General features: G+C 40.9%; 1 protein-coding gene across 1 annotated transcript in view; it reads left to right on the top strand.

The window, feature by feature from the left end:
* The window catches only part of LOC307025316 (macrophage mannose receptor 1), a gene marked incomplete at its 5' end in the record, with an annotated part of 15,275 nt that continues 1,236 nt past the window's right edge, over nucleotides 1–14,039 (top strand). The window contains 29 exons of the mRNA XM_079659951.1: nucleotides 1–130; nucleotides 256–402; nucleotides 988–1,122; nucleotides 1,224–1,381; nucleotides 1,807–1,951; nucleotides 2,096–2,150; nucleotides 2,231–2,297; nucleotides 2,385–2,518; nucleotides 2,603–2,646; nucleotides 2,784–2,957; nucleotides 3,501–3,655; nucleotides 3,766–3,879; nucleotides 3,973–4,088; nucleotides 5,187–5,341; nucleotides 5,431–5,636; nucleotides 6,248–6,425; nucleotides 6,509–6,733; nucleotides 7,287–7,456; nucleotides 7,533–7,603; nucleotides 7,917–8,017; nucleotides 8,104–8,223; nucleotides 10,003–10,140; nucleotides 10,216–10,370; nucleotides 10,511–10,610; nucleotides 11,283–11,518; nucleotides 11,910–12,093; nucleotides 12,201–12,449; nucleotides 12,565–12,747; nucleotides 13,311–13,618. Coding sequence (XP_079516077.1) covers nucleotides 1–130; nucleotides 256–402; nucleotides 988–1,122; nucleotides 1,224–1,381; nucleotides 1,807–1,951; nucleotides 2,096–2,150; nucleotides 2,231–2,297; nucleotides 2,385–2,518; nucleotides 2,603–2,646; nucleotides 2,784–2,957; nucleotides 3,501–3,655; nucleotides 3,766–3,879; nucleotides 3,973–4,088; nucleotides 5,187–5,341; nucleotides 5,431–5,636; nucleotides 6,248–6,425; nucleotides 6,509–6,733; nucleotides 7,287–7,456; nucleotides 7,533–7,603; nucleotides 7,917–8,017; nucleotides 8,104–8,223; nucleotides 10,003–10,140; nucleotides 10,216–10,370; nucleotides 10,511–10,610; nucleotides 11,283–11,518; nucleotides 11,910–12,093; nucleotides 12,201–12,449; nucleotides 12,565–12,747; nucleotides 13,311–13,618 — 4,353 coding nt within the window. The remainder of the gene's footprint in view (nucleotides 131–255; nucleotides 403–987; nucleotides 1,123–1,223; nucleotides 1,382–1,806; nucleotides 1,952–2,095; nucleotides 2,151–2,230; nucleotides 2,298–2,384; nucleotides 2,519–2,602; nucleotides 2,647–2,783; nucleotides 2,958–3,500; nucleotides 3,656–3,765; nucleotides 3,880–3,972; nucleotides 4,089–5,186; nucleotides 5,342–5,430; nucleotides 5,637–6,247; nucleotides 6,426–6,508; nucleotides 6,734–7,286; nucleotides 7,457–7,532; nucleotides 7,604–7,916; nucleotides 8,018–8,103; nucleotides 8,224–10,002; nucleotides 10,141–10,215; nucleotides 10,371–10,510; nucleotides 10,611–11,282; nucleotides 11,519–11,909; nucleotides 12,094–12,200; nucleotides 12,450–12,564; nucleotides 12,748–13,310; nucleotides 13,619–14,039) is intronic.

Here is a 14,039-nt window from a genome sequence, read left to right on the forward strand (position 1 = left end):
ATGACGGCTCTGGTGTGCCAGGACTCCTCCGCTGTCCTCCACTGTCCGACCGAAAGTGTGATTAACATCCAGTCTGCCTTCTATGGACGAAATAGTGCCGACATCTGTCCACATCTGGAGGGATCAGGAGGTGCTGTAGTCTCTCTGTCAATGTGTATCATTGCCTTTTTGACTGGCAATTGTTCTGTAATTCATATCTGAATATTATGTAAATGTGGATCCATGCTTAACCAGATGATGATCATTGTCCTGCAGGAAGCTGCACAGTGGATGGTATCCTCCCTTACTTTAGGAAGAGGTGTGACAACCATCCCTTCTGCTTTCTGTACGCCCATACCGAGGAGGACCCCTGCCCCACCGTTTCCAAATACCTTGAGATCGTCTACAGCTGTGAACAAAAAGGTGGGCTTTTCTTTTCCTCCTTTGATTGATTTAAAGTCTCTCCTGGAAATAAAATGATGCCCTGGAATTATTTACAATCATCTTAGTGCTAATTTATTTGGAATTATTCAATAGGGGCAAACATATATATATATTTATATATAACAATTATGACAATATGATAATATAACCTTCCAAAAGAGATTATTTATTTATTTTAAGAATTAAAAGAAAAACGAATGAAATCTTTTAGAAACATTTAGAAACCATCATTTTCATATGTATTGTTGTATTTAGACGCATTCTGACCTAAACAATGTTTGTCCCATTTATTTTCGTGTTTTTCTACTTCGTATTGTATTGTAGCAATATAAATTATATATACAAAATATTGTATCCAATAGAAATTGGGTTTGCAATGTACTTTGGAAAACTTCAAATCAGTAGTTCTTTCTTGAGCTTAATAAATCATTATTTTAGCCTACAGAACAATTGAATTCATTATTTGGGGCTATTTCTATCTGGAACCGCCAACATGATGTTTAAATGGGTTCATTTGAAATTGAATTTGAAGGCTAATGTGTTGTTTTGTGATTGGCTGCTCAGTGTGTCTGCACGGCCTGGGTGTGGAGGACGGGAACATCACGGACTCCCAGCTCTCTGCTTCCTCCTCCATCGGTTTCTACACCCCCAACAAGGCCCGCTTGAATGGAAACTCCTGCTGGATGCCTTCAGGAACCTGTGCGTATCAAACCAGCAGTCACACATACAACATGAGATTTCAATATATTCTTAAAGGCAGAGTTTCATCTTCTTGAATGGTGTCCTCATATCTTCCTCAGCAACCTCAAGCTGGATCCAGGCAAATCTGGGCCAAACTAGAAAAGTGACAGGAGTAGTAATCCAGGGTTGTCCTCAAAATGAACACTGGATCACCAAGTTTAAGATCCAGCACAGCATGGACGGAACCACCTGGACTGACTACACTGCGGACGGGCAGGTGAGTGAGCAGAGACACCAACATATACCCAAGTTAAACAAGTGAGATAAACTTCATACAAAGTATTACAAACATACAATTGATAAATAAGTGTGAAAAGCAAAATACACAAAAAAGTACCCAAATGAAACAGAAATAAATATGTCAAAGATGTGTACATACATTTATCATGAGCGCATACATTGGATAACCTTAGAACATTATTATTAGGCCGGACTAAGTGAGGTTGACGGTTGTTTTTTACTTTTTAATGGGTCAACTTAGTTCAGGAGACAATTCAGAAGGAAAGGGACTTGATCGGCAGAGGTCCTAACATCCCCTCCTTTTTGTTCTCTCTCTTTAAATAATAATAAGAGGTGATTTGTAAAGATTGTAGAGCCCCAGCTGAAGAACTTGTCGTCATTCTATATTTCTTTGATTTTCAGTCTTTCCCAGGATCGACGGACAAAAACAGTCCTGTGACTCAGCTGCTGGGGACCCCTGTGACGACTCAGTACATCCGCGTCCTCCTGCTGGAGTTCAACGGGCAGGCCGGCCTGCGCTTCGACGTCTTAGGGTGCACCCCCGACTGTAAGAACATTAGTTTACTCTTACATTACAGTTTACAAATCTACTTACAAATTCCCCAAAATACAGTTTACTATTGGTCCAAGCCTGCTGTGATACTGTCACCAGGAATCTGATGGTCAATGATGAAACGTTGTTGTTCAACAGATGCAGTCAGCTGTGCCAGGAGGCCCAACTTCAACTTTGCCAACGATAAAATTACGTGAGTGAGACTTGAGATGTTTACACCAAAAATAAAAAATTGCATTGCAAACACACAACTGATGCTCGTGTATCTTTCAGTGTCAGTTGTCCAGCGCGCTGTTCCAACACTTACCACAGAGTGTACGGCACTTCAGTGTATCGTGGGGTATGAGCGACTCACAACTTCTCTACTTTATAAAGCATATGTTTCTTATTAAATATAATTCTCTCTCTGCTGTGTCTCCTCTAACAGGACTCCAACATCTGTGCTGCTGCTATCCATGCTGGAGTGGTGTTGAATGAGAATGGAGGGGACTGCACTCTGCTGAAAGCTCCAGGACAAAACTTCTATGCCGGCTCCACCCGGAACGGCATCACCTCTCTACAGTAAGCAGCAGAGTTTCAAATAAATCCCTTTTTCCTTTCTTAGTGTAACTTTCCTTGGAGGCTAATTCTCATTCTTTTCTACAGATATGATGGGAACTACGCTGTGTCATACACTTTTGCAGATGGGGGTGAGTTACATTTATCATCCCTTAAACAAATCTCTAAGCAAACACTTTTTTTTATAAGATAACATTTGATATTTGTGCTGGTTTGTATGTCTTTTTTCAATTCATTGATTGCACTGATTTTAAACTCTGTCCTTCAGAGCTGAGGTGTTCAGGGCCCGACTGGTATGAGTTTGGAGATTTCTGCTACAAACCTTTTGAAGACAAAAAGACTTGGCACGATGCCCAGAAGACTTGCAGGGCGATGGGTGCTGAACTCGTTTCCATCCTCTCCATGACGGAGCAGAGCTGGCTGGAAAGCTACCTGTACATGGGTATGTATCTAGACAAAATAAACTACCAAGGTGGTAAAGTTGGTTTCCATAGTGTTGGAAATGAAAATCTTAGGATAAGATAAGATGGAACTTTATTAATCCCTGTGGGGAAATTCAGGAGTTTAAGCAGCAACAGAGTAAGTGTGAGAGTACAGTACAGATTCAGACGATGAATACAATTACGGATACAATTTAAATGATACACAGGTAAGTAGCTGTTAAAACATGAAATTAATTAAATGAACATATATACACATCTGAGTCCGGATTGTTAAATATATTTACATGTATGTGTGCAGGTCAAAGTTGGATCCTCCATTAATGCAACATACAATGCACTTACAAATAAATAAAAGAAGTGCAAGTACAAAAAGATAGCAGATATTGCAAGAGAATTATGAAAGTGACAGAAAATTGTACGTAAAGGTTGAGGTGACATTATTCTTTTTTTTTACACTGTCATCTTGTGAACTTTGCTACGCTTAAAAAAACAACATATGGTAAAAAGCTAATTGAATTTTTTTTCTGGGTTGGTCTATGCAGCCACCAGTGACGTGTGGACGGGTCTGACTGACCTGGTTGTGACCGGGATGTTCACCTGGTCTGACGAGCACATGGCGACCTTCACTTACTGGGCCCCGGGGGAGCCCAACAACCACGACGGGTTCCATGAGGACTGTGTGGAGATGGTATACCAGGTACACACCAGTAACAACATTTAATACTACACTTGCAAAGGCACTACTTGATCAAAGTCCTTAGTCATTCTTTGCAGGGAATTTTGATGCAAATGTCCTCTCTGTTTCAGACCGGACGGTGGAATGACGTGTCCTGCACCGAGCTCAATACCTACATATGCAAAACGCCCAAAGCACACTACCCACTGCCCTCTGTGAAACCCACTGTGTACGGATGCCCTCAGGTGGGGAAAACAAGCCATACATTTGATAAGAATCTTGAATCTATCTTCTCGTGTGTTGAGTAAAGAGATAATTGCCTCTGTAACATGTGTCAGGGCTGGGATTCGTACGGCTACGCCTGCTACTGGATGGAGGAGACGGGCAGGACCTGGTCGGAGGCCAAGGCTTTCTGTGAGGAGCAGGACAGCTTCCTGCTGCACATCGGAGACATGTGAGGAACTACTTGTTATCACCTTTCTTTTATTACCCCCCAACACATTGTACCTTTTGGATACAAATGTTTGCAATCATTTCTAGTGTTCAGCTTTTGAATAATGAGGTCAGTTTCTTTATGATTTATTCTGAATGAACTACTTGACTGAAAGAAAAAACGATTCTGGCGATCCATTTTCCAAGTCAGTATCACAAAACTAGTCTGTGATAAAGGTGGGAAAAGAGAGTTTGGTGAAGAAACCCTCCCCCCCCGAAAATATTTTTCCACGGATGAAAAATAAAATTGGCATTGTAATTTTTATTTTATAAAAAGCGAAGTTGTATTCATGTAATACTCATTTTGGCCCAGAGAGGCTGAAGTGCCTGTTTACACACAATACCAGAGGTGGGAACTAGTGGAGTACAAATACTTTGTTGCTGTACTTAAGTACATTTTCTGGTATCAGTACTTTACTCCACCACTTATCTTTCTGACGACTTTTTACTTTTACTTCTTACATTTTTAAAACAAATACCTGGACTTTCTACATTTTCAAAACAGGTTTGTTTGTTAGTTTTAATCTGTGTTTGGTGGCGTGATCATTATTATTTAGAGTCATTGCACGCTATTGATTTGAACACGATCCGTGTATCCATCACTTCCTGGTCTTCTCTAAAGAAGAGGGACCAATGAGAACTTTGTCATGTTGCCGTTGTTCAGTATGGAAACATTCATTAGCTAACAATGACATTATTGTTCTATTAATATAAAGGGAGGTCAGGTACTCTTTAAAACAGCTGCTAGTTATGGGTTCCTTTTACTTAAGTACATTTCGAAGCCCATACTTCTTTACTTTTACTTGAGTAAAGAAGTTTAGTCAGTACTTCTACTTTTACCAGAGTATCTTTAAACACGAGTTGTGTATCTGTACTTCTACTTGAGTAAACGATGTGTGTACTTTTGCCATCTCTGCACAAGACTGCATAAATCCCAATAAGGAAATAAAAGAGAAATGACACAATGAATTGATAATATTGGCAGATTAAGCATTTGTCATCTTGTAACAACCTGGTTGGCAGGAGTTTGAATGCATCGTCTCTGTGTGTTTCTCTGCAGTTATGAGCAGTCACATTTCACAGTGGCGTTGTCGGGTAAGACTGGTTTCTGGTGGATTGGCCTGCGTGCTCGAGGAGGGTCGAGTGGGGGGGTCGACTACATCTGGGACAACGGGGCACTTCTGTCCTTCACCCACTGGGACAAAAATCAGCCAGGTACAGACACTAACACATGCAGATATCAAAATAATTCCCCTATACCATTATACCCATTGGAAAAACACCAATGTGCATTTTGTCTGTAGATAGCAGGGATGGCACATGTGTGGCCATGACAACGGGTCCGATTGGTGGTTTCTGGGATGATAAGGAGTGCTTGGAGAAACACGCCTTCGTCTGTGAGAAACCCCGGCCCGACATCACCCCCCCCACCAAGGCCCCGACTTTCCCTCCTTCTCAGGGCTGTGCCACAAGCTGGACTGCCCTGCCCCACTTCAGAAACTGTTTCAAGGTAAAGAAGGCAGTGGAATAAACACAAAAACCAGGTTATCTGCAAGGTCATTAGGTCGGCTAGTGGGGAAAAGCAACTAAGCACATTAACTCAAGTATTGCCCTTAGGTACATTAGAAGTTCCATATTTTTACATTAGTATTTTCTTAAGGTACTTTCTTCTTCTACTCCACAACATCTCAAAGGGAAATGTTCTCTACATTTATTTAAAATCTTAAGTTACCAAACATTTTACAGTTTTTCATCCGTATCTGTCCAAATGTTTGTGATTACCTGAAGGATGTTTTGTCTTCCTTTATGCATTAAAAAACGTACTGTATGGCGATTTGATATAATATGATGCATTTAGTAGATTGAACTACTCAACTGTGTATACAGGAGTTAAAATAAGGACAACCTTTCTACAGCTGTATTAGGAAACACATGTTCGGGAGTAGAATATTATATTATTTTATTATAAATAAAAGTAAAACACTGACAGGGAACATTTGACAACATATCAATACTTTCATATTTTACTTATAGTGCATTGGGCCTTTTACTTAAGTGAAGTAGCAGAATACTTCTTCCTCCTCTGGTCAGCACTGGTTATTATCGTCTGATTTGTTGCAGCTCTTCCACAATGTGGACTGGTCCATGAAGAAGAGCTGGGGAACCGCTCTGGAGGACTGCGTCTCCAGAGGAGCTAACCTGGTGAGCATCCACACCCAGGAGGAGGAGGAGTTCCTGGCTCTGTACAGCAAAGGCACTAGCAAGTGGATCGGCCTCAAGCACAACCCAGCAGAAGGAGGTGTGTGTAGTGTGTGTTTTACAGAGCTGAAGATAATTGGGGTACAGATAAAGAATACACTCATGACTATTCCTATCGTGTAGGTTATTCTTGGAGCGACGGCACACCTCTCTCACACACTAACTGGGGTCACGGGGAGCCCAACAGCCACGAGGGCCGTGAGGATTGTGTGGAGATGGTGAGCAGCACCAACGGGACTTTCTCTGAATGGAACGATCTGAACTGTGACGCCCACCAGGACTGGATATGCATGATTTCTAAAGGAAAGACCCCCATCCTGCCCCCTGTGCCCCCACCTCCAGTCCCAGGTAAACTGTTCCCACAATGCACCGTCCTTCCTGTCCTGACAAGGTTTTATCCTGGGGTTAATTTACAGCTGAGAAGGCTGTACAACATGATTGAACAATCTGACTTGAATCTGTTATAAGGTAGAAACTAAACCATTGGTACGGCATGTTTGGCAACATTTCTATAGAAAGAGATGTGTTTGATTTCAGACTGTCTGCCACTTTAAATCAAGGCTGGTTGATTAATATATATAATGGAATAACTAAATACTTTGTTGTTGAGAACATTACAATTATGGTTAAACAGCAGTAGAGGTGGAGGGAGTAAAACATTGTGGTATTCATATAGTTGTGTTTGCTTTATTTTAAATGCCAGATCTGAGACTATATATATTTAAAATGTAGTTTCATGCATGTGACACTACTTACTAACACCCATGTTCTGGAAACTTCAGTAGAGTTAACCTCTCAATATTGAAAAATGGCAAAGATTAGTAAGTGTCAGAAATCTCCACTCCATGTGTTAGGCTTTTTGTTATGAGCACATGTTTGTTTTTCTCATCTCCGTCCTCAGCTCCTGATTGTGGCGCTAACCCCGGTTGGAGGAAGAACAACAACATCTGCTACTACTACAACGACACCGACATTGTTGACTTCCACACGGCCATGAAACGCTGCTACGAAGAGAAGGCCTCGCTCGTCTCCATCCTCAACAAAGACGAACAGGCTTACGTCAACACCATGGTGCGTCTCTTTCTCAGAACATGTTGTACCATGTCTCAGTGAAATGTGTTTGGGACACGATGTTCTTGTTTTCAAGGTGGGGACCGGCCAGGTGGCTTCAGCTTGGATTGGGATGAGGATGTTTGGCATCACAGGTGGACAATACATGTATGTGTTATTTGATCTTTACTCTTTTTACCCCTTTCTTTCACAATTAACTACAGCCAGGTTTAGACACTTTTACAGATTGATCCACCTTCTCCGCTTTTTACAATGTAATAATATAATGCAAAAAAAAAGTGTTTTTCAATTTAGATAAAAGAAAAGTAATTTAAATGAAAAAAGGGCCTTTTTACATGTTATCAAATGTAATTCCTTGAAATCTAATGGAGAGACCCATTTGTTCCATTAGAGAGGACCTTCTCTTTATTAAGTGCACATAAAAGGTCAACACCAAGGTTTCTTTGTGTGATCTGCACAGGTGGGTGGACTTCTCCCCTCTCACTTACACTCACTGGAGTCCAGGTGAGCCCAACAATGCCAACGGGGAGGAGCAGTGTGTTCAGATGAACCGACTTCAAGGTAAAAAGCTCAATTCATTGGCTGAATGTCACAATATAGATGAGTTTATTTATTGTTATTAATCATTTGATCTCATTCTTGTTAAGGTGGCTGGAACGATGCGAACTGTGGTCGGGCCGGAGCAGGCTACGTCTGTAAGAAGATCCCTGGAGCTATCCACACCCCCCCTCCACCCACACAGCCCTGGGAGGGCAACTGCCCTGAAGGTAACACACACTCTGTGATGGAGGACAACAGCAAATAATACCACCACAGTGCCACAGTGTAAACAAAATACTCAGTTACAAGTTTTTACGTTTGAGAGACATTTAGGTGGTAATAATCATTTCAAAGTAAAAATATGAGTTCTAAATAATAGAGCATTCACATTTGTTTTGTAAAACAACCTGAGCACCGATAATTAGCTGATGATCTAATGGCATATATTATACTTTGACTTTAATGACAATGTTTTAACATAATTTACTGACTTTATGACTCTTTTACAATATATTACAGATTTACTTTTTACTTATGACATACTACAGAATACAACCAATATTTTATAAATATACTTTATTACACTTTTCTTTTTTTCACTTACATTTTTATAAATATACAAAACCACATATAGTTCAGTATACATTTGAATTAAAAACCCATTGAAAAAAAGAAAAGTACAAGTAAAAATAATAATAAAAACAAGCAAACAACAACAGTGACATGGAAGCTTTCTATCCTATTTTAACATCATGGTCTGGTTCCAACTCTCAATTTATGGTGTCGTTCATTTTTATTTTATATTCAACCCATTTTTCCCATTCGGACTCACATTTCCCTTCCTGGACCCTCAATATGTGTGTGAATCTTTCCATATCAAATATTTCCTGTACTACTCCCAGCCATTGCTCCTTCGTAGGTGGATCCGCTATACCATGCTCTGGTAATAGTTTTCTTGCTGGCAGCCAGCAGCACCTTAATCAGGTATCTGTCCCCACCCGGTGTGTTTTCCTCTACCAGATTCCCCAAGTATAACATCAGGCCGGTCTTTGGAACCTCATAACCTAATATCCCCTTCAATACTCCCCATACTTCCTCCCAGTATCCCTTCATCTTTTGGCATTTAAAAAAAAAAGTTGTGTGGGCTGCCCCCACCTCGCCGCATTGCCTCCAACATGCGTTCTGTTCGGGGGCAAACCTCCCTTTCATCTTTGGGGTTATGAAGTATCTGATTATGTTCTTCCAGACAAATCCCCTCCATACCCTTGACCCAGTAGTTGAATGCTGCACTCTACACACATTATACCATTCTTTCTCCGTCATATCAATCCAGAGTTCTTTCTCCCACTTTTCTTTTATACATAGAGTTGAGTTCCCCCTACTCTCCAACAGAGCTTGATATCCACTTGCCTTTCTTCCCTTCATCAATAATTACCCCCATTTTGTTTAGTGGTTTTATCCAGGTTTATTTCCTTTATATAATAATCTCTCACCTGTAAGTATCTAGAGTGGTCACCCCTTTCCAGATCAAACGTATCTCTTAGATTTAGAAAACTCTGCATTTCCCCTTTTTCCACCATCCTACATATCGCTGTGATGCCTCCTCGGGCCCATCGCTTAAAACCTGTATCTTCTTTTCCCGGCTGGAATTTATTATCATTTGTTATCCATCTCAAAATCTTTGTCTGTTTTCCTATTTTGTATCTCTTTATTACCGTGTTTAAAGTGAATTTTGTAATACTTTATTACACTTTTAAATTAGATAACTCCTTATGGAGGATTTTATCAATATAGTGAATTCTGAAGTCATGTGCTGATCTCCAGACGTGAGCAAAACTAATTCAATTGGTGGTTGTTGTTGGAGCTGCCTGCCTTCCTTACACATTGATATACAACCCGTCATAATGTTATTGAATCAAAAGTGATTTCACATGCACAAAGCTGATTATACATCCTGAAACTATCTGTGAAACCTGATGTAACTTTATTCTGTTTCTTCACCTCAGGCTGGATGCGTTTCAAGGACAAGTGCTTCATGTTCAAAGGGAAGACGGGTGACATTAAGGCCAACTGGTCTTTCGCTCGCAGCTGGTGCAAAGAGCAGGGAGGAGATCTGGCTGTTATCGATCACCAGTACGAGAACGGTAAGCTGGACCTTTGAGGAGGAAACAGCTCCAGGTCTAAGGGACTGCTCTCTGTATTTATACTCTCTCCTCCAGACTTTGTTTCCAGCTACCTGAGGGACCTCAAGCTTCCCACGTGGATCGGCCTGTCGGATCTCTTGTTGGAGAATCAGTACGCCTGGAGTGATGGGGTCAGCCCGGTGCTGTACACCAATTGGAACGACAAGGAGCCCAACAACGCAGGAGGAGCGGTGAGGATCCTCTACAACACAAGTTATTTATAATCGGTGCAAAGCCAGTGGGATGTATTTTCAATCTTTGTAAGCAGGACTAAAACATCCTCTAATGTATATAGATAAATAGCTTGAAGCTTTCTTGTCCTTCTCAACAGGAACACTGTGTGGCGATTTCTCACAACCACCTGGTGACCGGCAGGTGGAACGATGACTCCTGTCACAGGGATCACAGCTTCGTCTGCTCCAGGAAGAAATGTCAGTCAACACTCCCAATTTCATTTTGTTTTGCTTGGATAAGATTTATTTGCTTATAGATACAGGAATTATATATATTTTTTTAAATGCGGTTTTACAATCCGTGCCCACATTTTGAATTCAATTATATATATTTTTATATATTTTCTTTTAACCTTACTGTACTTTGTGGCATTTGATCTGCTGTGTTATTGCACAATATTTCTCTAGAGCACATATAATGAGGCTGTGGTAGTGAATAGTTAATTCACATGGATCTTACTGTACTTTAGGGCATTTTTATTTGATCAATTTAACATGCTACTGTAATATTCCTACAGGGAGAAATGTTCTATCATGCAGTGTATTGGCTTTATTTCGTTTTACTTAATACTACGGGTTGATATCCTGGACTGTTTTCAGTAGTGGATGAAAAACTTAGATCCTCCATTTAAATAAAAGTAACAATTATACAATATAACAATAAATGCTCCATTAGTCATACTACATGTTTCTTTGTAATTGCATTGGCCTTAATCATTCAGACTGGCAACATGTATGCCTATTAAGCTTTATGTGTCACATAAACAGTTTTTCTATAATGTTACTCCAAAGGGTTTACGTAGAAAACATTTAGGAGCTAAAAATGTCAGTTCTTAATCAAATACTTTTATGTACCTGCTTCCACATCAGCGAGCAGCATCAACCCTCCACCCCCGACCAAGGCCCCCTGCCCCACTGGCTACACCTCGTGGTATCTGAACTGCTACAGGCTGGTGGAGGAGCCGGCCACCTGGGACGCGGCTCAGGCGGCCTGCCGGGACGAGGGAGGGAACCTGGCCAGCATCGACATGAGCTACGACCAGGCCTTCGTGGCCGGGGCCGTCCTGCAGGGCCAAGCCGACGCCTGGATCGGACTCAGGCGCAAGGTGCTGACAGGGAGGAAACACACCATGTTGTTGCCTGAACTACCTGCAAATTAAAAACTCATTAAGGACCTACAAATGTGGTTTGATAACCATCCGTGTACAAATAAGAAATAAGTTATCTTAAACACATCCTTGAGTTTTTCACTCAACATGTTTTAGCTGGTGGAGCTGGTATTAACTTCTTCCTGGTTATTTAATCCTTTGGTTCCCAACTTTTTCTAATCTTAACTTTTTAGCCAACAGTGACTCATTTGGCCTTACAGGACGTTGAAGTTATTAAAAAATATCTTCATTTGGTGTACCGACAATTTGGAAAATATCTATAACGAATTAGTCTGAGTAACTTGAAGCGTTAACTATTTAACCGGAGCTTATATTTCCTTGAATGCAGGACGACGGCTCCTACATGTGGACGGATGACTGGCCAGTTTTCTTCACTCAGTGGGGACCAGGAGAACCCAGCAATATAAAGGACGAGGGCTGCGTGAGCATGCATGCTTCTCGTGCGTTCCACGGGACCTGGAACGACACCAAGTGTGAGCAAGCTAAACCCTACGTCTGCAAGATCTCCCCAGGTTTGTGACTCTTTTTTCCTACTTTCTTTCTCTAGTCTCTCTATCTGAAAACCCTAATTTAGTCTAAAACTTGTAGCCTTGATGATGTAAGTTATATCTCCTCACAGTGAAACCGCCGCCGACCCCTGCCCCTGGTGATGGGAAGTGTCTGCCCTACTGGATACCGTATGGCCGCTACTGTTACTTTGTGTACAACCAGCAGCAGGGTTTCTCCTGGCCGGACTCCCTGCACTACTGCCAGGCCGCCAAGGCAGACCTGCTGTCGCTCCACAGCAGAGCGGAGGTGGAGTTCATCAGGACCCTCAATCACACCAAGTATCACAACATATGGATCGGCCTCACTAGGGACCGCAACTGTGAGTGTCGAAACCACACAAATGTGTCTTTCATACCACTTGAACCTGAGCTTTTATTACATGTGAGATATACAGATATATGTGCACTAACACTTATGAAACCTTGCTTTTCTAGTCGGCTGGGGCTGGACGGATAAGACGTCTCTGGGCTTCCTAAACTGGGCTGCCGGTGAGCCCAATGCAGCCTTCCACCCTGGGGAGGTGGCCGAGGAGAACTGTGTGGAGATGTTCCAAGACGGAAACTGGAATGACAACAACTGCCTGCAAAAGAGAGGCTTTGCATGCCGCCATCGCCAATGTAAGGATTTGTGTTTTTACATTCTTTTTTTTGGGTGGAATACTAAGGAGGCCCGGAAGGCAAGTTCAAAACACTTGCCTTTCAAAGCTGTTTTCTCTCTTGTGTTGATGATTTATGAACAAGTAAAAAAGTGATCCGTGAGTCAAATTAAAGCTCAGCTGGAAGAAAACATGAATGCTTTATTCCCATTTGGAACAAAGGTAGAGGTGCATATCAGCCTCTTGCGACCAACATTTGCATTTCACTGAAAAACATAATATTATCCTGTCAACAACAAAACAAAGAATGAAGGAACTTAAAGATTAGCCTGGCAAAACCCATTTTGTATAACCTGTCTTCATATTGTAAACACAGCTGAGAAAACTATTTAACTCAGACTTACAAAAAATATCAGATTTGATTTTCTTACTTGCCTCTTTTAGCCCCAAAAGCATCCAGAAGACAGACTGGTAAAGCTTTCATTTGGGTTCTTAAAACAGAGAGAGAAAATGTGGTAAATGAATACTTACTAAGATTATAATAAGCAACATATTAAAAGCTGGTCTGTTTAACCATATTTTCAGACTATACAACAGATGATGGCGGGAATCCAGTTTTCCCCACTGATGGTCCAGGAGGCAACAGTAAGTGCAACAAAGTGGCAAACATTATTTTGTTAAGTGTTGTTTTTAAATCATTTAGTGTACCTTCAACTGCTGTAACATCTGCTGTTTCTCTTTGTCCAGATGCAGGGGTTATAGTGGGCGCCGTTATTGGAGCCATTCTGTTCTGCAGCTTGATCGCTGGAGTGCTGTTCTATGTCTTCAGTGTGAGAGGGGTTAAACTGAGCGGCTTGAGTCTGCCAACAAGAACAACTGCTACCGTTGAGGTGGTAAGTTGTTCATTATCTATGACTTTTTTTCAAATTTTCCAACTTACTAAACTATCTACACACTATGACTTTTCTCAACCTTTTCGTCATACTATACTATTCCTTTTTTATTCGACATACTATGAATTTCTTTTTTCAACATACTAACTATAGCCTACTATTACTTTTTTTTCAAATTTTTGATTTTTGATGTTCAATGCTCCGACATATTATACAAAAACCTTTTTTGCTTCATACTAAACTACGGCTTTTTTTTTTTTTTTTACATACTATGCTATGACCTATTTCCAAAAATGTTCGTTACATTATACTATGATTTTTTTTCCCCGACATACTATGAATTATTTTCAAATTTTCCGACATACTTTGCTTTGACTTTTCTTCGACAATTTCATTTCCTAACAGTGGCATCCCTAATATG

The sequence above is a fragment of the Notothenia rossii genome (genome assembly GCF_949606895.1).
Source record: "Notothenia rossii genome assembly, chromosome: 11".
In the NCBI taxonomy this organism is placed as follows: domain Eukaryota; kingdom Metazoa; phylum Chordata; class Actinopteri; order Perciformes; family Nototheniidae; genus Notothenia; species Notothenia rossii.